The 23155-nt window shown below is 45.4% G+C and overlaps 1 protein-coding gene across 6 annotated transcripts in view; it reads right to left on the minus strand.

The window, feature by feature from the left end:
* The window catches only part of CBFA2T2 (CBFA2/RUNX1 partner transcriptional co-repressor 2), a 146969-nt gene that overhangs the window by 6053 nt on the left and 117761 nt on the right, over positions 1 to 23155 (minus strand). For 3 of the 6 annotated variants that reach the window (XM_045194534.2, XM_045194533.2, XM_024559597.3), the window contains 4 exons: positions 22751 to 22946; positions 14164 to 14232; positions 11763 to 11953; positions 2780 to 7500 (listed from right to left, as the gene is read on the minus strand). In XM_045194534.2, coding sequence (XP_045050469.1) covers positions 7207 to 7500; positions 11763 to 11953; positions 14164 to 14232; positions 22751 to 22946 — 750 coding nt within the window. In that variant the 3' untranslated portion in view covers positions 2780 to 7206. Of the gene's footprint in view, positions 1 to 2779; positions 7501 to 11762; positions 11954 to 14163; positions 14233 to 22750; positions 22947 to 23155 lie in introns of those variants that run through there. The other 3 variants (XR_002974696.3, XR_008427068.2, XM_024559598.3) reach the window with 3 other exon arrangements.

The raw sequence follows: 23155 nt of genomic DNA on the forward strand, positions 1-23155 counted from the left end.
CTGGAGGACGGTGGCAGCTCTGATACAGGAAGGAGTGCAGCCGAGCTCTGCAGCTGCTGGATGGCAGACGGGGCAGCGAGAAAGAGCCACCGGAGGGTAGCACAGAGCACAAGGCAGAGCCTGCTTCTGGTGTGGGCTATGCAGGGCTTTCTAGGGCTACCCCTGCGGAAGGCAGGTGGTGGTGGGGCCAAGGCCTGATCATTTCTGGAGCTTCCTAGGAGCTCCAGAGAATGTTAGCTAAACAGAGCAGTTAGCAGTTAGCTAAACTGCTAACATTCTCTGTTTGTAGCTAACAGAGAATGTTAGCTAAATTCGTGGGGCAGAAAGGTAGGCTCAGAAAAGGTGGGAACAAAGAAGGCAAAAGTTGCTGGGGTGTGTGCCCTTGATAGGAATCTGGCTTGTGGATGGAGGCGGCAGAGGTAGCATGTCTGACTTTGCCCACTAGAGGGAGCCCGGCACCAGGCAATGAAGTTGTCCTGGCAAATTGGCGGGGGTGGGGGGTGGTTTGTTGTTTTCCCAGCCCCCCAGAAGGAGGATGTCGCTACACACCCAACTCACAGGCCTGAAATTCCAGCAGTTAGAAACAAGCACAGACGGGCAAGATGGGTTTATAGATCGGTGTATGTTTGCTCATCCTGAGATTATATCGTCATCTGGGACCAAATATTTCCCTTTCTACTTAGAAACACAAGTCAATAGGCTCCTGGACGCCACACTAGGTAAAATCTGAAAGGTTTCTCCTCTAGCAACTACCTTTCAGAAGGAATAACCTATTTTCTGTCTCTTCTGCTTCACTCATTTTCATGGAATCTGCTGTATTTATTTCAATGATTGTCATTTCTAGAATTGTTTTAAAATCTGCCTATTTTTATTTTTTTAAGCTCGATTATTGTTTTCTTTCTCCTAGGTTAGCGGCCCAGGGAGGGCTGTCTGCCAAGTTATTTTTAGTGTCAAACTTTCTGCTATTTTTTTCTAGAGGTCTCTGTACCTGATATTGTAATAACAATATCTTAAGTCCCGGGGGTCTAAATCGATCGTTTATTGTTCCTGGTGACTCTTGTGGCTTATTTCCTTGGATGTTCAGTATAATTGGTTGATATGCAATATTATGATTATTTTGATATTTTTTCTGGAGGATCTTCATTTTTGCTTCTGCCAGACACTTGGAGCTACTACAAGCCTAGAATCATCTTTATTTCTTATCCTAGGGATTCTTTGACCTTTGGAGTAATGAAGATCTGAACCTCAGCCCCAGGAGAGAGCATACGTAATAGTCTCTGGTCAGATTTTTCCCTTTTTCTTCACGCAGGGGCAGAGAGCGCTTTCTGCTCAGTTCCCTTTGCAGACTGGCATGTAATCCCCGCTCACCTTTTCGCTGTGGCCAAAGCCAAAGTGATCTTGCCTCTAGCCTTGAGCAGAGGTCCGGGTTTGTTTTTTGAACAGGCTCAAAGCTTAGTCTCATGTTCCCCCTGGAGGCAGCCAACTGCTCAAACTCTTCACTTCTTGGAATGTCTCTTGCTCCCCTGCAGCACAGGTTTCCTCTTTTGTATTCAACTACGTCTGTGGCTTCAGTTTCCTCAACTTTTTCCTGGCCCTTGGGGACATCCCAACACCTAATCTGTGGCCACAGCAAGGCAGTTACAAGTACAATTATTACATTTATCCCGCGTCTGGGCGTTTCATGGCAATGGCACATTTAACACAGCATTTCACCGTTACCGCCAGTCCCTGGGACCCTTTATTTTCCAGAGCTAAGGCAGACGGTGGATTCCTGACTTGTCTGCCACATGGGATTTTCGTGGTGGGTTGACAGCCACGAGGCCGGGCTCCTGTAATTGTTCTGGGTGGTGGACTGCAGTGCTGGGCAGCTGCAGAGGCTGGCAGTTGGCCCCACGTGCACAAAAGATCACATGGCTGAGCCCCAGCCCGGCCTTCTGGGGCCAAGGCCACACAGCCCAGCCGTTCTCCCCACCCTGAGATCTAGTAGCCAACCCCTCCCTTTGCATTCTGGGGGCCTGTGAAGCTGGTGGTGCCAGCAAGCCTTTTGGGCAAGGCTGTTTAGAAGTAGGGCGGAGGCCAGAGCTGGGTATTGAGGCAACAGAGGGAGGCTGGAGCCAGAGCTCTAGGAAGCGAGGACTCAGGTCACCAGCTAAGAACTGGACTGATGGCCCAGGACTCCTGCACACAGGTGCATGTAGGTGCGCCAGCATAAATCTGTGTCACGTCACAGCTGGTTAAACCATCTCCGAGCCCTGGAAGGTATGACCCGGGACCTGTTGGAGGTACAGCAAACGGGTGGGCCTTCAGGGACCCGAGAAGTGTTCAGTTGTAGAAATCCTATTTCAATAATGCACTTACGATTTAACATCATTGTGAGGACATGACAATTTTTAAACTTTTCGTGGTTGTAGTTTCCTTATTAAATGACTTAAGGGTGAAGAAGCGAACAAGGAATTGGGAGTGTCCATAAGCTGTTACTGGCACTGAAGTGCAGGTGGGCAGGCAAAGTCAAGAGGCGAGTGGGGCCGGGGCCCTCAGCTGGCTTCCCAGAGGCCCAGCATCTGGAACCATCTCCTTAGCCGTAGATCCTGATTTCATTCCCCTGGGTGCTCTTCAGGCCACAGCAAGGACTGCTGTAGGTCCCCCACCCCACCTTCCAGCCACAGACCGGGGAGGGAGCGTGCGGGGGGGGGGGGGGGGGGGGGAGGACACAGGACACCTCGCACTGCAGAATCTGTGCACCAGCCTGCTTCCCAGCCGCATTCCAGCTCGAGTCAGAAAAGGAATATAGCCTTTTTATTGACTACTTTAAGTAGAACAAACTAAATACATATTTACCAGTTTTGGTTCATTTATACAGTACATTAAATAAGTTATGCACAGAGTTAAGTAACAAAAGTTCCTATCATAGAAATGACAAAGCACAGAAAAACCAGACTCGTCCGCATCCTGTGGGTGGTTTCACATTCATCATATCCCTTTAAAAATCATGCTTCGAGGCTGTTTGTAAATTTATTTACATTATTGGCTTTCTTTTATAAACGGAGCTTTTGTAGCCTCCTCAGGAACTCGGAAAGGTGCGGAAGTGGACTGAAGGTCTCTTAGCCACACAGCGCTTTCACTCACTTACCTAATGCTTATTGCTGCTTCTCTGCCAACTCCAAGGCGGGGACAGGGCTGTCCCCACCGCCCCAGCCACACATGCCCTATTTGGTAAAAGCATCAATGAGTGTGCACTGGGCGGTCGTGGGTCTGGCCAGGCGGGGTCTGCAGGGGAAGCACCATCTCTGCGGCTTGGAGGGAAGGGGGCCTGTGAGGCCCGCTGCCCTCAGACCTCCTAACTTCTCCTGGCTCTCAGTGGAAAAGGTCACCTGCACCACCATCTTTGGAAACGAGCATGTCAATGCATGTGGGCAAGGAGGCAGGAGTCAGCATTTTGGTTTCACAAGAGTAGACACCCAGCGCCGGAGGGGCCCCAGCAGGCAGCTAGCCCAGCACCCCACGCCACCCTGAGCAGGACTCCTCCTGCCAGCTGGCTGGCTGGCCCGTGCTGCAACAGCCCAGGTTCCTCTGGCTTTTCTTACATTTGGTTCAAACACACCGCCACCCAGTTCTCTGCAAATAGCTAAAAAATAATAGTAATAAATTTAAGAAAGTTGACTTGGTCTACTGACCCGGGAGTCTAAAAATCAGTTCTGAAGAAAGCCTCCAAGATGTGTTCTATTATAAATGACTCATTCCATCCACAATCCCTTCCACAGCTTCCAGGACAGCCACCTGCTCTTTGCCTATGATTTCACTCTGAAAAACGCACTACCATTCAGTTCTGATTTGTGTTGTTGAACCTGCAAATCCACTTGCTATTTTTCTGGAACTCCCAGAACAAGGTCTACACCCTTTGCAAGCAGGTGGCAGCATTGGGTATAAATCTGACTTTGGAACAAGGCCGTACAAAGTGAAGTGACTTCCTGTCTAGAAACTGAAGATGCTCAACTCACACTGACTGACGCCGAGCAGTGAGAAGCGCCTGGTAGACCAAGCAGCCTGGACGGGCAAAGAACATCCGTGCACGGAGGGCACACCGATGCTGGGTAGACGTGTCCTCTTTCCAGACGTGGAGCCATTGAGACACACACACACACACAACTCAGCACTGTCTGAGGAAAGATCTACTCGCTCTGTGACCTCAGGGCCGCGTGACCCCTGGCGCTGCGGGGCCCTCCAGAGTAGAGTGCTCACACCTCATTAGGGTAGAAGGGCCGCTTTTGTGTGGGTGGAATTAAACTTCTTCCAGAGTCAGTTTTCACCGGTGGATCGAGTCGGCGAGCTGCAGGCAGTGGAGACCCAGAGGACGACTGGAGATATGAAGATCCAGCCCTCAAGTATCCCTTGGAACATATTTAAAGATGCCTTCCACACTGGCCGCTTTTGGTCTTCTCTGGTTCCTGCAACCACTCCTCACCGGAGAGGACAATGACATCCTGTCACTTGTCAGTGTCCTTTAGTGGGCGATGCTGAACACGGGCCTCGTCCTCTCGATCTGCTCTGATGGCTGGGCAGGCTCATGTCACATCTGCTTTTGCTTCCGAGGGTGTCATCGAAGAGCCTGTGACAGCCCTGACAACACCTTCAGTATCATCACTCTGACCCTTCTGCTTTGTCCCCCCAAATACTGACTATAAAAGTGGGTCCTCTAAGCAGCCTGTTTAAAATTCAACTAGATGAAAGAGGGAAGCCTGATCTTGCACCCCCAACCTGGTAGCTGGGGTGGTATCAGCAGAAACTGGAAACCAAGTGGGGCACTCTGACCCACCCCATCCCAAGACATTGCCCTTCCTCCTTCCAACCAGACAGCTGGAGAATTTCAGAAAGGCGGGAGCTAGAGAAAGGGATTCTTTGCATCTAAACATTAAGTCTTGGCAATGCCTGCAGCCTGTGTGTGGAACTGACCAAAATGAACACGGCAGCAGGCCTGAGAACTGAACTGCAGCCCGAAACACTGCCCAGGTGTGCTTTCGGCTTGGACTCTGGGCAGCACACGAGCAGCAGTGCCAACCAGCATTACAGCAGCTCTGAACACTACGCTGTCGTTGGAACCAGAGCCCAGAGTAGCTAGGACCTGCACCACTGAACCTAAACCTTAGCTTAAAAAAATGACATCAAGCTCTGATGAACAGTATTTTGTTGCTTTGGGGTCTTTATTCCAGGAAAAACCTGATACACCCTGACTAGTCTCATGGCCACTGAAGTTTAAAGAACCCGCCTAGGTGTTCGGCTCACTTGCCTAAAAGACACGAGCGAGCTGCAGACAGACCCAGGGGACACCGTGTGACCTTGCTGTAACTGGTTTATAGGCTCCCAGACCTCCTGATGGGACATCCCGCATCTTAACAAAAATGTGGGCAAGTCTTGCCTGGGGTGCCGATTTCATCCCTGTTAAAGCTGCAACACCCCACCAACTGCTGCAGCTTCAGGAGTTCCGAACGAATACAGCACTACTCTGTTATTCCTCCTCTGGGTATACTTCACTTTGTGCAGTGCAGACACAGGTATTTTAAAGGTGTCTTGTACTGAGTTTCTTTAGAAGACAGAAAATCCTTGGGTAAGGTAAATCAAGGAGTAAAAACTCATAAAGAAAGATACACCAAACAGAAGGACAATGCTGCCTATGCTGATTACTGCTCTGTCATAGGACCGAGCTTTTCTCGCACTTCCGTCAGCGCACAGGAAGTGGCCACCTAAAGCTGGGCTTTCGAGTGCCCACAGGAGCAGGGCGAACCCACTCACCCCAACTGATCCCGTGGGAGAGGGTGCTGGAGGTGTGGAGGTGGAGCATGGAAAGGGTCCTTGGGCTCCCAACAAAACCTGAATGGCAGGGGAAAATGTGTGTGGTAGTTTTTAATATTTCAGAAGGGGTTTAGGTGATGTCTTATTTGAAGGGCCAGGTCAGCAGCTGGAACACTCCCTGAAGACAGGAAGAAAACTGGTCAGGCTCTCTCAAAATAGTCCTCACATTTCACATTTCTTAGCTCAAACAGGGTACTTATCAAACATACAAGGGAATCTGAGATTGTTTGCCCAATAATAAATGGACGTACTGTGTATAGTGACGGGATGCCATGAGGTCCGAAGAATTCCTTCAGGTCCCGGAGGGCTGCGCAGAAGTGACCGGCCTAGTCACACCACATCGTATCTTTGGGGCAAATGCGGCTTGCGAGGCACCAGAGACCCTGGGAAGAGATCCACACAACGATTTGGACACGTGTGTTCTGACTGAATGACACAGAATGACTGCAAACAGCCAGGCGGGGACAAGAGGTTCTGCGTTTCCAATGGGCGGTCCACGCAGTAACTGGACGAAAATAGTTGGCCGACATGCGCAGAGAGAACAGACCGTCCGCAGCCGAGTCTCGTTCCCCCTCAGACCAATCCATGCGCTGGAAACTATTTTCTGCACAAGCAAAATCAAACGAGAGAGAAAACTGGGTCCCAAATGAAAGCATCCAGCCAGGCTGGAGAATCTTGTCCAAAATTCTCTGTGATGCTTGATGGAAGTTCTATTATTAATTTTTTATTGTTATGGGTACTTTCACGGAAATGGTGACTTTCCTGTGGTTTCTGAGAACCTGAAAGAGTCTGAACAGCAGGGTGAAGGGAGTCCTGAGTGTCGCTTTTTGCCTCCCCAAAGTCCCTGTGGCATGTGCTGAGGGTGGGACCGGGGCTTATCCAGCTGCTGGGAGTCCGAGGGGCCATTCCCTGTCAGGGGGACCTCTCCTTGGCCTGCTGTCAGCCTCCGGGCCACGAGGGAGGACAGTGGAGTGAGACCGTGTGGGGCGAGCTGCCTCCAGCCTGGCTGGGGCACCTTGGACAGTCTGCTGCCCCAAGAGGCAGCGAGGGGAGCTGGTGGTCTACACTGCAAAGAGCCGGCCACGCCAGCTCCAGCGGGGAGAGGAACAAACCAGAAAGCCTCGGAGGAGGCAACTCCGGCCAGCTGCCTGTGTGCAGAGAGAACACACACTAGCTCCCCCAAGAACGCAGGTGGGAAGCTGGGGCAAATGTCTGCAGAGGCTGTGGCGCAGTGTTTGCCAGGCTGGGGCTCTCTGTGCCTCCACTTCACTTCTTACTGATGACCCAACAGCTACTTGTACTGGTCCAAACAGCCAGCCTTCTCGTTGCGAGGTCATCAGGGGGAAGTGAGCCCGGGGCTCAGAGTCCATTGGTGTCGATGGCTGTCACAGAGGCAGGTGTTGAGGAACGCGAGGTGGTTGCTGAGGTCTTGTCCAGGGCTGGGCTTGGAACACTGCAATCGGCGGACCTGGCTGACCTCCCTCCAGGGAGCAGTGGTCGGCTCTGGCTGTGAGGACTCTGGCCATGCAGGTTCTGGCCGCAGAGGCGGTGGTGCCGCTCCCAGTCCTTATGCTGGCAGAAGGAGCCGCAGTACCGTGCGATGTTGCAGCCACTGCAGGTCTCGCTGGCTTTGCGGCCACAGTTCCAGCAGTTCTGCAAGACATAGGCATCGGTTAGTCGCCTGGGTGTCGAGGGGCAGACCTGTCATCACTTGTCACCTGTACTGCAGAAGAGGGGCCTGCATGCAGAGAGCTTGGGCTTGGAGCTACACATACCTGGGCTTGTTCTGCCTCCACTGTCATCTGCTTTTCGAGTTTCCTGAGTAAAACAGGAAGGTATCTACCCTGACGGAGGGGACAGTAAGATGGGGGGATGTGAAAACACAAACAGCATCATCGTAGGGTAGGTGGGAGTCCCACCTCCTGCTGAAGGTGCCAACTTACATCTTATTCCTCAGCAACCAAACCAAACTCTGGCCCAGGGACCCCCACCACAGCTACCTATTCTAAGACCACACGTAGTTTTCTCTCCTGGTCTCCCCAACAGAGGAATAATCTTATTTTCACTGACAACACCTAATTTTTTTTAAAAAACGTCACCTGCCAGGAGACCAGGATGGCTGAACAGGAATGTGGGTGATTGTGCCACTTCCACTGTGTTCTCTCTCCTTTCAGAGATGTGCCTTGTCTGGTGGCCTGGGAGTCGTAAAGGTACTTGTGGTTTGTTGATGGGAGCCCCCATAGTATCTCAGAGCTCAGGGCCCCAGAGGTGTAGGTCAGGGAATTTTCTTACTACTCTGAACTTTCCTGGAGGGAGGCAGGCATTGCTGCGGTTCAGCAGAAACCACGGTGGTCGGGGAGCCAGGGGCAGGGGGTGCACCATTCGGAAATGCTCTAATGCTGTGACAGAGAATGCACGCCACGTGAGGTGTGCTTAGAGCTAGAAGCAGCAGCCATGAAAGAAGCAGCTGAAACAGTCAGTGGCCAACGTTATGCTTCAGCATCATGAAGAATGTTGCCACCACGCGCAGCTCCCAGCACCTGCCCCTGGGTGCTCTTCTCCTTCCTCTAGGTTCTCTTGATGACTCCAACAGTGACACGGGTGTTTTTCTGCACCCAAGGTCTCCAGGAACCACTTACAGGAAGGAAAAAGCCTTATGGCATTGGCCAGAAGGAGGAAGTGGCAAGGATTGTTTAGGTATCAGGAAGGACTTGGACAGCCCCTCCCTCCCCAAGTTCTCCAGGACAGCAGAAGCCAATCACAAGGCCTAGTCTGAAGGCTCCTTAGAGAAGAGACACCAGCCTTCATGAAATCAGGACATGTGCTCAGATGAAAAACAACGGGACAGTAAGTGTTGAAAAGGGCCACCTGGTGCCCCTCTTGCACTATATGGATGGGACTCTGAGGGCCAGTGGGCAAGGACTTGCCTAAGGCTATAAAATGACTACTTGGCCATGCAAAGCCTAGAACCCGCACCTCGTGATTCCACCACGCCCACTGTATAAGTTTCATTTCAAAGAACATTAGGAAGGGCTGTGTACTCCTTTCTAACCAACAGGCTTCTCAGGAAATACACGCCAGGGACTGTCCAGACTGGCTGACATCAACACCAGATGACCGAAAAAGGAAACTGAAGTAATTGTTAGGGCTCAAGCACACTGCATCACAGAGAATTTAATATGTGGGAGTCTGGCGGACTGACTCCCAGCAATGCCTCGGCAGAACATTGCCACTTTGGGGGAAGACCCCAGTGGTTGTCCCCTGGGTCAGCCCGTCGGAGGGGAGGGCGCCCACCGCCTCTGTCCAGGCCTGCACACCCGGGTATTAAAGCACTGGTGCTGTCAGCCTGGCGGCCATTCTATTTAAAACAGCTTATTTCATAATTTATGACATGTCATAAAAACAAAACAAACAGCCTCCCACTGAGGCAGGGTCGCACACATGCACGCAGGAGCGATGTGCTAAGTGTCAGAGCGGCCAGGGCGAGAAGGACACTGTGCGTTCCCTCTCCCTGTGACTTTTTCCTGACTCAGCCATGAGGCTTTTGCCAAGACACAAGACAAAAAATGTTTGTTGTTGTAGTCGCCCTTCAAGTCAGCATTCCTCAAAGCTGGAGGCACGCACTTGGCCCAACAGTCTTTAATAACTCCAAGGGAGACGCTCAGGTCCGGCCTCAGAGGAGGCCGCTCCTCTGCAAGAGCAGGAGCTGCCACGGCTTTCACACGCGTCGGTAACCGCGTCATAAAGTCCTCCGCATCTGCACACTGCCTGTAGCGCAGGGAGCTCAGTGCAAAAACGCTTTCACCATCACAAGTAGCTGTTACCTCTGGAGAAACTACGAGAGCAGCAGGACAGGGGCCGCTACACGCCCACTGCGCAGGGAAGGAAATGCTTCCTCAGGGCACACGCTGTTAGTGAGGGGCAACAAGAACGGGAACTCAGGGTCAGGGCTCCTAACCGCCAGTCCTGGGCCCTTCCGCTAACCAAGCCCCCTCACAGGGGGGATGACAAACTCCAGGGATACCCTGCTAGACTTTATTTATTTTAAAAAGTATTTTATTTATTTATCTTTAGAGAGGGGAAGAATGGAGGGAGAAAGGGAGAGAACCATCAATGTGTGGTTGCCTCTCGAGCACCCTCCCACTGGGGACCTGGACCGCAACCCAGGCATGTGCCCTGACTGGGAATTGAACTGGTGACCCTTTGCTTCACAGGCCAGCACTCAATCCACTGAGCCACACCAGTCAGGGCCCTGCTGGACTTTAAATATGCACAATGTTTAAAATTACAGCTCCTTAAAAGCAGACTCCTATAAATCGAGAGCTGGGGTTTAAATCATGCTGCAGTCCAGATTTAGAACTCATGTTCTTTGTCAAAATGTTACACTCCTTTGGAGAAAGGCATAGAAAAATATAAACACAGATATAAAAGTAGATAAATACGGACAAATATAGATACTGATACGAATAGCTATAGATATAGAATTAGATATCTATATAGATATAGAATTAAATACACACAACACAAAAAGATATCATTGCTCAGAAACAATTCTAAAGAAAAAGTAGGAGGGGAGAAGAAAAAGGGCAGAGTTAAAGAAACTATTTCCTTTTCTTCCCGAGTCTCAACTTTAAACTTCTGACCACATGATGCAGCATACAGTCCTGAGCAAATAAAACACCGTAGTGTGTATTTAGAGAAATCACTTTCTCACCAACGCGACCGTTCACTCCTCTGACGCCAGGTGCACTAGACAGTCTACAGGGTAAGTTAAAGGAACTATTTCCTCACAGTTCAGTGTCCTCATACAGTGCTACAATGAGGGATTTTTTCACATCCTCTGTGATGGTCACATGATGCTCACAGACATTTTCATATTTACACTGCCATGCTCGGCATTGCTATATTGAAAGGGATCATGTAAACAGACTGAGAAAATAAACCTCCTGTTGTTTAAATTTAAACACCTCCTCCCCCCAAAAATACCCAGTTCTTTACAACTTCAAGAGAATGTCCCAAAGATAGCTAATCACTCAACCTACTTAGAGAAAAACAGGCTTGCTTAGGACTCTTAAAGCTGAAAAGCAACTAAAGTGAAAGTTACAGAAAAACTTCACTACGTTCAAAAGGACTGCTATGGTGTTTTTGTCATGTGCTTCCCCCGCCCCAGTTAGTTCATTTTTATCTACTTCATTGTACAAGAGAGTCATTTCTCTTAGAAGCACCACCAACTCCTGAGCCCTGGGTCTTAGAGAGTTGGGCAGGTCTGGCTGATCTTTCGATCCATAAAAGAAGCACCCTATTTACAAGTAGACCGGATACTACCGGGGCCTACACTTCCTTCCTCTGGCACCCGGGCTTCAGCACTGTGGGATCACGTCTGTTAAATTCCCTAATCCAGTTTCCTCACCTGTAAGGCCAGAATCCAACAACACCCACCACACAGGGTCACTGGGAGGGTCAAAGACAGCACGCACACTTGGCCCGCGCTGCGTGAGCCCACTCACTCAAGGGGACAGTCATGGTTGTCACGTAATTCCACAAACTCTGTCTTTAGGGTGAGTTTTCAATATTAAACCAATATAGTAAGCTAATAGATGTAAGAATAGAGAACAGAGAAGGGCAAAAACAGATTTACAGTTGGGAGTATGCGAAACACAGGGTTTATTCTTGTATCATTGTTTGTTAATTATTGTATTGTTTTCCATATGAACAACTGTAAACCTACTTTTGATCCCCCCTACTGCAAGGGTTAATTGAGGGAAAAAAAAAACCCCTTCTGTTGCTGAATAAAAATCATAACCATGTTCAAGAGTGGACAGCTCTATCTTATTGCCTAGTACTGGAGAAGAAAGCAGCGGGTTGGGTCAGGCCGGCCGCCCCAGCCCAGCCCCCAGGGCTAACCGAACTCTGACCTCGGTGGACTCCTCTTGCTCATTTATGACGAGGAAGGCATCCTCTGCAGCCTGCCGTTTGACGTCAGCTATGGTTTGCTCCATTCGAGCTCTCTCTGTTGCAATCACTTCAAAGGCTTTTTGCTCTGCCTCAGCGACGGCTTTCTGTACTTCTGACATGGCCTGAATTTTCACCTTATTCACAGCTTCTTCTAGAAGAAAGTGACAATAAAATCAACTGGCCGAGAAATCTTTTCCCTCCCACCCGCATCATTTCTAAAAAGGGAAAGTAATGAAAGACGACTGTTTTCTACAAACACACAAAGATGAACATATTCGTACACTCACTTGCCCGTTTATGCAACCACCTGTTGGGTATATAGATGGAGGTGGGCACTGTGCTAGAGACCGTGAACGCCTAGGGGACTAAGTTGTAGTCCATGTTCTCATAACTGTTTGTGATCAAGAATAAAGGTGGCTTAGGTGTCAGTATAAGATGAGACCCAAGGGGAAAGTGGTCAGCTCTACAAGTGACAGGGGAGGATCAAGAAGATGTGTCTTGGTTGAGATGGTAGGTAGAAATGAATTTTTGGAAAATCTTGCATCTCATGGCAAGGAATCTGGCCCTTTTTCTAAAGAGACTGTGAACTCCAGAGGGTTCTATGCAAGGAGAAAAGGCTCAAGACATAGATACCAACTGAGAGGCTGGGACAGTAATTCAGAAGAGATAAAAGAGACTCTGAGTTTAGGCAGAAGCAAGTGGCAGAGAGGAGGGGATGCAGCAGAGACTGGCAGCACCTAGGGTCTGAAGGTGGAGGTCAAGGTGATGAATGGTGGTGCTATGCAATGAAATGGATATAAAGCAAAATGCTGGTGTGGAGGCGAGGGAGGCTGAAGTGTCTCTGGGGCATCCAGGTACAAAGGAACAGGAGGCAGGTATAGAAGACTGACCCAGGGAGAGAACAATGGGCTGCAGATACAAGTCTGGGCGGGGTGCCAGGAGCCCTGATCACTTCCTCCCATCATCACCATCCTGCTTGGTTTCCACAGGATGGACACTCCAAATGACACACTCTATGCCTGGGCCTCAGCCCTAAGTCCCAATGTAAATACCTCCCTCCCGAGGCAAGGATGGAAACTCCCTCACTGCGTGGCTCTTGCACATGGCCTAGGCTCAAAGGAGGTTTAAACAGAGCGTTCTAGGCAGCCACCCTAGAACTTTCCATCTTACTGCTCCAGCCTTCAGAAAAGAAAGTTTTCACCTCAAAGGTCAAGCAAGCATGATGTTCAGTTGACTTGACACTGAACTCCATGTTTCCTTTGTTCTTGATGTCCACACAGGTCCACTGTGGCCCAGCACAGCTACCTTTCAAATCCTCTTACTAGTCATCAGGCAGGTATTGTCCCTCTTATTGAGCCAACGTAATAATGCTCTGAATAACATTTATCCTCTCAGTTTAAGGATCAGTAAGAATCAGTGTGGATAACTACCTTGCTGAAAGTCACCTAAGGTCACGCACAGATGGCACTACAGCGGAACGAGGACTCAAGCTTAGCTGGTCCAGTGCCACAGCCTGGTTGTTAACCAGAGTAACCAAAGGTTCCTCCCAAGTAGAAAATAACTCGTTACCAAAGAGATCTTGTGCACGACAGTTTTCTTATGGCCAGTAAGAATGAACATTTTACAATGTGTATTTGCATTTCTCGTAAGTTGTGTTCCTATCTTTTGTCCATTTGTTCATTATGGTCTTGATGCTCTTGCAAGTCTTCATGAACAACAGGTATACACTTTTTGCTGAAGGAAATTTTATCTCAGGAAGAAAAGCAAAAACTGTATTGGATTTAAACGTTACTGGGAGGAGGCAAGAAGAAAAGGCAGCTAGGATTTGGATAAGGGAAGGATTAAGGATGTGAGGTTAGTCTGATCCCCTATCTTACCAGACAGGCAGCTCTACCGTTCTTTTTCTTGTAGAAACTGGGGCCTCCCCAGAACAGTCTTGATGAAGCTAGGGACAGTGAAGGTGAAAGGAAGAAGGGACGGCTAGTTCCAAGAGCGGAATGAATGGAATGTGAGCAAAGTGTGTATAGATTCTACTGAACAGAACAGGCAGAAATGAATTAAACTACATGCCCAGAAACAGGGCATATAAACAGGGAAGGAAGAGTTGGTTACTTAATGCCTCAGTATGACCCAGAAGGGTGTGAAAGGGGCCTGGACAGACTGTAGGGAGGCATTCCAAATTCGTGACCTGCAAAGTAACCTGACAGGTGTTCAGATGTGTGGGGAGGCCGGAGGGGAAGAGGCAGGAGCTTAGGGCTCTACGAGGAGGATGTTATGAGACAACAATCTTTCCATCAAATAGGCGCTACACACGGGCACAGATCAGTACATGTAACCCTACATAAGCAGACAGACACATACCAGTTTTTTTCCAAAACTCCACAGGTACATATCCTGTTGCTGGCCTACTATTGAATTCCCGCTGAGACTCTACAGGAGAGAGATAAGTAGAATAAAGTCAGAAGCCATCTATAATGGCATGTTTTATCTTTATGAAAAATTTATCAGACCTCTCATTCACCTCAGACTCAGACATGTATGTTCATTTATTGCAAATATACTCTGACAAGGGATATAACCAGATTATAAAATAGCACATGACCTTTTTTTAATATTCTAGAACAGTTTATTAATTCTAATGTAGACAAAACCAAATGTCAAGGGTTGCTACTCCATTTTTAAAATTTATAGTTTATAAGAAAATGACAGTGAATATGTGTGTGCAAAAAAGGGGATAATTATCTCATCCTGATGAAATAATATAACATTAGTTATATTAATATTATATATTTATATATTATTATACTTATATTAATTAGAATATTAACAATTATATAAATTAATTACATTGTTATTTATACTTATGTTAACATATAATTATATTAATATAATAATATTAATCCATAGAAAGAGCCACAGCGATCATTAATTTATTTATTTTTAGAGAGAAGGGAAGGGAGGGAGGGAGGGAGAGTAACATCTATGTGCGAGATAAACATTAATCGGCTGCGATCATTTACACAACAGATGCCACATGAAGATACGCACATTAACCCAAAAAAATAAAATAGAAAAGCAATCCTTGACATAAACAGAAATCATGCATTTGGGACTGATTTCTTTGTTAAAAATTTTATCTAATAAGAGGCTATTCTTATGTTTCAACCAAATAACAACACGAGTTCAACAAAATTTACCACCAAAACATTTCTTTCAAGTAGCTAAATTTTCCATTCTTGACATGATTCAAAAAGTGAAAGTGTTATCAAGTTAGTGTAAATGCTAATGCCAGAGTTAAAAATAAATCTAGTCACGTTTTCATTTGATTAGGGACAGAGCCTTTTGAGATTCATGAAGACACGAATGGCTTCTGGGAGTGATGATGCTGTATTTCCTGATGTCAGTTGTGGTTACACAAGGGTTCTCTTTATGCCATTATAGTGTATACTCATGCTGTATTTTTTGTACATGAGAACAATTTTATGATAAAAAGTAAAAAAAAGAAATACTTTTAAAAGTAAGTGAATTAACTAACATAATTTCTCTAATGTATACCTGTTTTGAACTGAAAAAAGCAACAGAATGGAGGCAAGTAGCCCGATTCATTCCAAAATGGAACCATATTTACTGCTGTTCCTTTCTGAAAATAGCACATTTTTGGTAAACATCAATTAGATCTAACATATTACTATTCTTTTTTTTTTTTAAGATTTTATTTATTTATTTTTAGACAGAGGGGAAGGCAAGGAGAAAGAGCAGGAGAGACACATAAATGTGCGGTTGCCTCTTGCCCCAACTGGGGACCTGGCCTGCAACCCAGGCCAGCGCTCAACCCACCGAGCCACACCAGTCAGGCCATATTACTATTCTTTAAGAAATTATCATAAGTCCTCCTAATGTCCTTATAATGCTCAATCACTTGCATATTTTCAACTGGTAAATTAAATTTCCCGTGTAGTGTTTCCAGGGCAGTAAACATCGCTGAGGGAGACTGAATTCTCCACTGTGCGGTCTGCTGTTCTCTGCCACGGGAAGATGCAGTGCCAAGAACGTGGGTCTGCAGCACATACAGCAGTTCTCTCGGTCACACAGAGTGTGCCATTCCTTCTGGACTCTGTAACCACACCCAAGACGGACTTCTAAAGCACAGCCGTCCTGTCTCGGGGGAGACACAGGAGGTGCAGACCCAGCAGGAGTGAAGTCCTTTCCAGCTGCAGTCTCTCTGGCACACTTCATTTTCACTCTTAAAACATACACACACATGCCTCAAATAGTGAAAGTATTTCAGAGTAGCGAGATTAAAAGAGATCTTCACTAATGAACACATATGCATTTTAGGGTACTTCCTAAAACATAACCAAGTATACTTAGGTGTTACACATACGTATTTCCGCGTCCAATTAGCTGTTCCCATCAAGCACATAGCGCTGACTGGCCAGTGCTCTGTAGGTATGTCAGGAAGCAGCTCTTGTTTCTTTGCCACTCTGAACCTTTACAAGTGGTTTAAGGAGGTTTCCTGTAAATTTCTTTAAATGCTTTGTATGCAAACATACAAACAAACAAGCAGTGAAGAAAAAACCCCCCTCTGATCTGGAACAGTGTATTTCAAGTGTACCCAAAGAGGCATGTTGGGGTCACTAGGGAGGATACAGGGGTGGAGGGTGACTTATCATATAAGTTCACTGTGGTTTTAAGACACAATATTCTATAAGAAATGGGTCCATTGCTTTCAAAAGTGAGAAAACTAATTAAGGTAATTTGAGGGTTTTGTTTTTGTTTTCTAATGTCAGTGCTGGTGGACTCCCTTGTTTCCTTATGCTCTGTTGAGGCTAATCTGAAAAGAACATGTTATGCTCCGAACCCGTGGTGCAAAGAGGAATCAGAACGGCCAGCGTGGCAGGGGAGGGCAGCCTGGCACACAACATTTGCCTGAGAAGCTCAATAAAACGGCTAGTTGTCATGAGAACACCTAGGACTGGCTGCAAACTGGTCTTGGGTAGGGAGGGAATCTGCACAAAGAACCTACTTTTGTATTCCCTTTCAGCTATGGCGAGGGGATGGTCAGGAGATTTTTTAAATCCTAGGAAATATACATAACATTTACCGTTTTAAAGTATATATTTTAGTGATATTTTGTACAGTCACAGTGTTTTGCAACCATCATCCCTGTCTAGTTCCAGAACATAATCGCCCCAGAAGGGAATCCCTTAAGTTAGACATTCTCATCGTATCAGTGCCTTCTGCGACACTGCGCTGTCTGGAAAGGCTATTATCACTGCCAATAAAAACAAACAAACAAACAAACAAACAACCCCTGAAGAGTTTTCTTCAACCTAGGTGAGGTTCCTGATTCAAATCTCATACTTAAGTGTGAGATTTATGAACTACGGAGAAAAATCTAGGACTGGAAGAGGCAAAGTAACACAAGCTAAGAAGGTGGTAGATCAATTTCAACTGAGTCTTTTTTTCCCTCCTAGCTGAGTGTTACATGAGGAAAGCCAGTAAGAAAAAGCGGTTTTGGGCATGTAGATAAGCTATCATTGATGTTAAATAACAGAAGAAACATTTGTTTACTTGTGGGGACGTAAGTCTTGACCAATCTAGGAAAAGCCACTCCACTTCGGTCACCAGTAAACCCTTGGTCATATCCTTTGAGGACCCGCCCAGTTCTCAGCATCTCATTTTTAGGACAGATGTAAAAGTTGAGAAGCACCTGACCCTGAAGGAACTTTTCAGCTTATTCAGGAAATGCCTGGAAGGTAGGGCCATTTTCATGGTATTTCCTGAAGCCAAAGTAACTATTTTTATGTTTCTAACCCGGAAGGAGACAGAAGTCAGGATTTTAGGTGGTTCACTAAGAAAACTAGTTTCAGATGCTATTATAATCAAAGGCCAGACAGATAATGCAAATAAACTGGTCAAAAAAGGACTAATGGTATTGTGGTTATGTAGGAGAATGCTCTAGTTCTTAGAAAAAAGTAGAATGAAGCATTTAAGGATGGAGATAAGTCTTTGGTGTGGGATAATGAGCTAGTAAATTGTATATTTCTGATTTTCTACAATGAGCCATGCAGTTTCACTAAAAAAGATGATACTTACCTTGTGAGGTTGTTCTGAGAATTAAATGATAACATACATAAAGGAAAGTCCTCAACTCTGCGAGCCCACGCTCCATCTCAGACCAATTAAATCAGAAACTTGAGGTGGGGCTAGGGCATCAGGGTTTTTCCAGCAGCCCCCACACAGGTTCTAATGAGCACCCCGGGCTAACCACTGAAGAAAAATGCCTGGCTTAGAACACAGTGTTCATACTGAAAGGTCTTCTAAACCTCACTCCGAGCATCGTCTCTCTGTAGGTCATATATAGGTTCTATTGTAACAATGATAAAGTGTCTTTTTAAAAGGTGATTCTTCTGGTATTGCTACAGCTTGATTTTTTCAGTTTTGGGCATTATTAACTGACTAGCCATATCAGTAGGAATTTCATTTTTTTAACCTCTACTTCCAACCACCACAGATAACATTCACAATTCCTTCTCCTTCCAGTCCCAAATTCTGTTACAGTGATAGTCAGCATTTACAGTATTCAATGCAGATATTTATCCCAGTTGATTCTAGTGGTTCAGATTCTATGAATCTTTTTATTTTCCTGAAAAAGTTTTTTGTTTTTTCTTAAGGCAGTTAATAACTGCCATATTTATTCATGTGCTAAGTTTCTTATGTAATTATTTCTAATTCAACCTCAAACTCTCTTCTTATTGTGTATTTTATAAGTTCCATTTTCTTGAAAAAAATCTCCAGGAATCTTCTGAGCTATTCTAGTCTGAATTGGCTGCTTTCTAGGCTTGCTATACCACGGTTCCTTCAGGCCCTCCCTCACCGTCCTAGGGATTCCCTTCCGCACTACTTCCTGAGTTAGTTCCTGTTTCATCAATTCCACGTCTTCCACCTTCTGGTCTGCGACCGAGTATTGGGATATACCCCTCCCAAACACAGCAGACACCACAACGAAGGGTAGATGGGAGGTGTTATTTCATGAAAAATTGTGGGTTGTTAAGCTAACACTTGTTTTAGTTGAGTACAGAATTCTAAGTAAAAGTAATTTTCCTTCAGATTTGTATTCTTTCTTCCTAAAAATATTTTAAAAAAACCAATTAGTATCAGTAATATATATTTTTAAAGATTTTATTTATTTACTTTCAGAGAAAGAGGAAGGGAGGGAGAAAGAGAGGGAGAGAAACATCAGTGTGAGAGAGATCCATCTATCAGTTGCCTCTCACATGCCCCCAGGGACCTAGCCCGCAACCCAGGCATGTACCCAACCAGGAACTGAACAGGTGATATTTTGGTTCCCAGGCCTGCACTCGATCCACCGAACCACACTGGCCAGGGCTGTATTCTAACTTTCAATGCTGCTCACTGAGAAGTCTGTTTCTTCCACTGTGTTGTTTATTTGGTAGAATGGTTCCACCTGCAATACTGTCTTTCAGTTCTGAGTAATTTTTTTGAATTATTTCAACAACTACTCTACCTTTTCTTTCTGTTCTGTTCAACATTTCTGAAATTCATGATTTGGATATATGAATTTGATGGGACCTCTAATATTTTAAATCATTTTTCTCTTTATCTGATTAATGGATTCATTAAACATAATATTCTTTTGTCCCTGAATCATAACCTCCAGGGAAAGGCCTGGAATGTGTATTTGTAATAGGTTAAAGGTTACTCTCATTCTCAGGAAAACTGAGAAAAACTGATAGCTGAGCCAGTTTCTTTCCTTAAAATTTTTTTTTTTTAAACTGCCAACACATTAGATGGCTACCAAGTTCATAAAAATTTTAATGTGCAACTTAATGAAAAATTACAAAGTGAACACCCATAAATCTCCAGATCAAGAAAGAGAGTACTTCCAGAAACCCCAAATCCCCAAGAAGTAGAAAGTGGCAATCCAGTGTTGTTAAAATGATGCTAGCCAGACCTGTAATCCTGTTCTGAGAACAGCTGATGAAGATGATGAGACTTCACTCTGCATCACCTACAATACACGCTCCACCCCATGATCCCCATAGAAAAGCACTCTCCTGAGTTCTATGATAATCATTTTGTTTTTCCTTATGGTTTTTGCATTTATTTATGAATCCTTAAGTGAAATACCAAAATACACCCCTTGTTGTCTGAATAAAATCTGTTTCTGAAAAAGTTATGAATCACAAATTTTCAGATAGAGGGAATCTATATTCCATTATTATTATTATTATTATATTTTTAAAATTTACTTTTAAAAAGAGGGGAAGGCAGGGAGAGAAACATCAACATGGGAGAGATACATTGATCAGGTGCCTCTCGTATGCCTCTAACCAGAGACCTGGCCCGCAACCCAGCCATGTGCCCTGACTGGGAATCAAACCAGTGACCTTTCAGTTCACAGGCTGGCACTCAACCCACCAAACTACATCAGCCAGGGGCTATATTCCATTATTTTAAACGTGTGAAGTAATAATGCCATCCAGTCTCTAATCAATTTCTCTAAAATCATCAGAACACTTAAATACTAAACATTTAAGTTAAAATTCACCAGGGGCTTCTGCAAAACTCAAAACATTCAAAACATGAATTATCTATGTATTTGAAAGTCCTTGGTAAGTGTGTTATGCCTCAAAATACTATTCAGTATAGGACAGTGCCACTCAAAGTGTTGGTCTGCAAAATGTTTTTGCCCAAGAAGAGATACGGAACTTATGCCAGAATGCAAAACAACTGTGTCTCCAAGCACACTGCTTAGTTTGGAGGACTGTTCTTACAGTGAAGCTAATGGAGCCCGATACATCCTGGGGTAGGCTTCTCATATTATCACAGACCAGCAACAAGTCGTTCTGGAGTGGTTTTGGTTAACATTTTAAATAGTACACTTGTTCAGGATATGAATTATGCTTTCCTTCTACACTGCAACAATACTATTAAAAAAAGTGAGAAACATTAAATACATGTAATATACATAAATAGACATCCTAGAGTGACAATTATCATCCCAATTGTCCTCACTTGAGTGAGGAAGGTGCTAGTAATTATTATGACAGGATAACAGGCATAAACTGGGACTCTGCCAGGTAAACTGGAACATACTGTCAACCTAGCTGAACCCTCAAGCAAAGACTGAGAAAGGGGAGTAGAAGTTAACACAAAGCAAGGACTTCGATCCTGGCTGGAGAAGGGCTGACTCATGACTATACATCTCACTTCTCATTCATGCAGACTCTTTGATGGACAGTTTGTGATTTGGATGGTGCACTTTGGGTAGTAATTTCTGCTAGTTGTTACAGGTATTCTTTGATGTCTTACTGTGCCAGATACTCCACACAATGCTGTTAATCTATGGTTGGTTCAAGAGTCACTTCTGTGGGTGAGGTGGGGGAGTGGGATCCCAATGTCTTTGCATCAGTCTTTTTGGTAGTCTTTTTGAGGTTAACAGATGTCTGCTATGGAACTGGCTAGGTCTGTCATAAGAGACTCATTCTACCTTGTGAGACTTGGGAGCTTGAAGTGGGTGGGTGGGGAAGGAGCCTGATCACAGACGGCCTCTCATTTATCTTTGTCTTTGGATATGGTACCTTTTCAGTTTTTAAGTGAATGTGATGATCACTTTGCAGGATATAGATGTGGCATCCTGGATGTACCCTGGATTGAGAGAACGGTTGCTGCTTCAGGCTGGGAAAAGGGAAGATGGGACAACCCAGCTTTTTGTAGTAAAACTTTTTATAGAGGTCTCCAGGAAGAGGTTAATAAATGGCATTTTCTTCATGGGGACTGGGGAAAAGATGAGGGAAAACTGAGGCAAACACATACAGGGCTACTGTGAAGGCCACTGTACTTTGCCACGCATAATGGGCTCCCATGGGTTAGCACTGCCCATATATAATGCTCATCCCTTATTTTTCCATCAAAAATTTGGGCAAAAAAATGCATATTATACATGGCAAAATATGGTAAATGTGATATATGAGAAAGTACCTGGTACATTCATGTAGGCTGAATTTAATAACCAAATACTCTTTGATAATCTTTTTTGGCATGTATACAGAGTTAAAAACAGAAAAAAATAAAAAATATTTTCATTCTTCATGAGGAAGACAATTATTTCTTGAACATGTCCGGTACTGAGTTTTTGACATACGAGGTCTGTCTGGAAAAAATCCAGCCATTATTAATATAACGAGAATGGTCTGCACAACAATTATATAACCTGGTAGCCAAGGAGAGTGGACTGGAATGCACATGTGTGAACAATGATGACTTCACTGTACTAGCCAGAGGGGGTGGTAGATGCCGTTGAGTAGCATGTGTACTGTGTGGCTGTTGCATTCAAAATGACTGAGTGAGTAGAGCAGAAATCAGCATCAAATTTTGCATTAAGCTTAAACATTCCTCCACGGTAACTACTGAGATGACTCAGAAGGCTGCAGCTATGGGCAACTGGTGATTGGCAGCTTCGTCACAACAATGTGCCCACTCATACATTACGTGTCGTTCAGAGTTTTCTGGTGAAAGATCAAATCACCCAGATGACTAAGCCTTCCTACAGCCCAGATTTGGTGCCCTGTGACTTCTGGCTTTTCCCCAAACTAAAATCACCTTTGAAAGGGAAGAGATTTCAAGTTGTTGATGAGATTCAGGAAAATACAACGGGGCAGCCGATGGCAATTGGGAGAACTGTGTGAGGTCCCAGGCTGCCTACTTTGAAGGGGACTGAGGTGTCGTTGTCCTATGTACCATGTTCCTTGTATCTTCTTCAATAAATGGCTCCATGTTGCACATTACTTGGCTGGATACTTTCTGGACAGACATCGTATTTTATTATTTACTCTTCATAATTATCTAGATCTCTCTAACTCCACATTCTATCACATCTTCCTTTAAAGTGAAATATGATAAGTCGGCCTTGCCCTCTTACCATTGCTGAGAGAATCTGCGCTCCCAGGACTGTGCTGCCTGGAGACCAGTTCGCTCCCTGTTTTCCTCATCTCTGTGTTTTCATTATATCGTCTTTTCCAGTAGTTGAGTTCTTCGCGATCAGATTCCTGACAGCGCCGCAGAACTGCCATGGAGCGCCTGGTTTTCTCCACCATTTCCATGATGCAGTTCAGGGCCTGAACCAGAGGGGAGGTCAGGCAGTGACAAGATGAGGATATTCAGACACCAACATTGCAAACCGAGGACAGGTAAACAAAATATACAAAGAATGAAGGGTTAAGTATCTTACAGATTTAGCAATAACAAGTTTACATTTTAAAGCCTTTCTTACCATCTTTTAAAAAAATGTATATTTGTGTATATAAATATGTGTGTACAAACACAT

The sequence above is a fragment of the Desmodus rotundus genome, chromosome 6 (assembly GCF_022682495.2).
Source record: "Desmodus rotundus isolate HL8 chromosome 6, HLdesRot8A.1, whole genome shotgun sequence".
NCBI classification, from domain to species: Eukaryota; Metazoa; Chordata; class Mammalia; order Chiroptera; family Phyllostomidae; genus Desmodus; species Desmodus rotundus.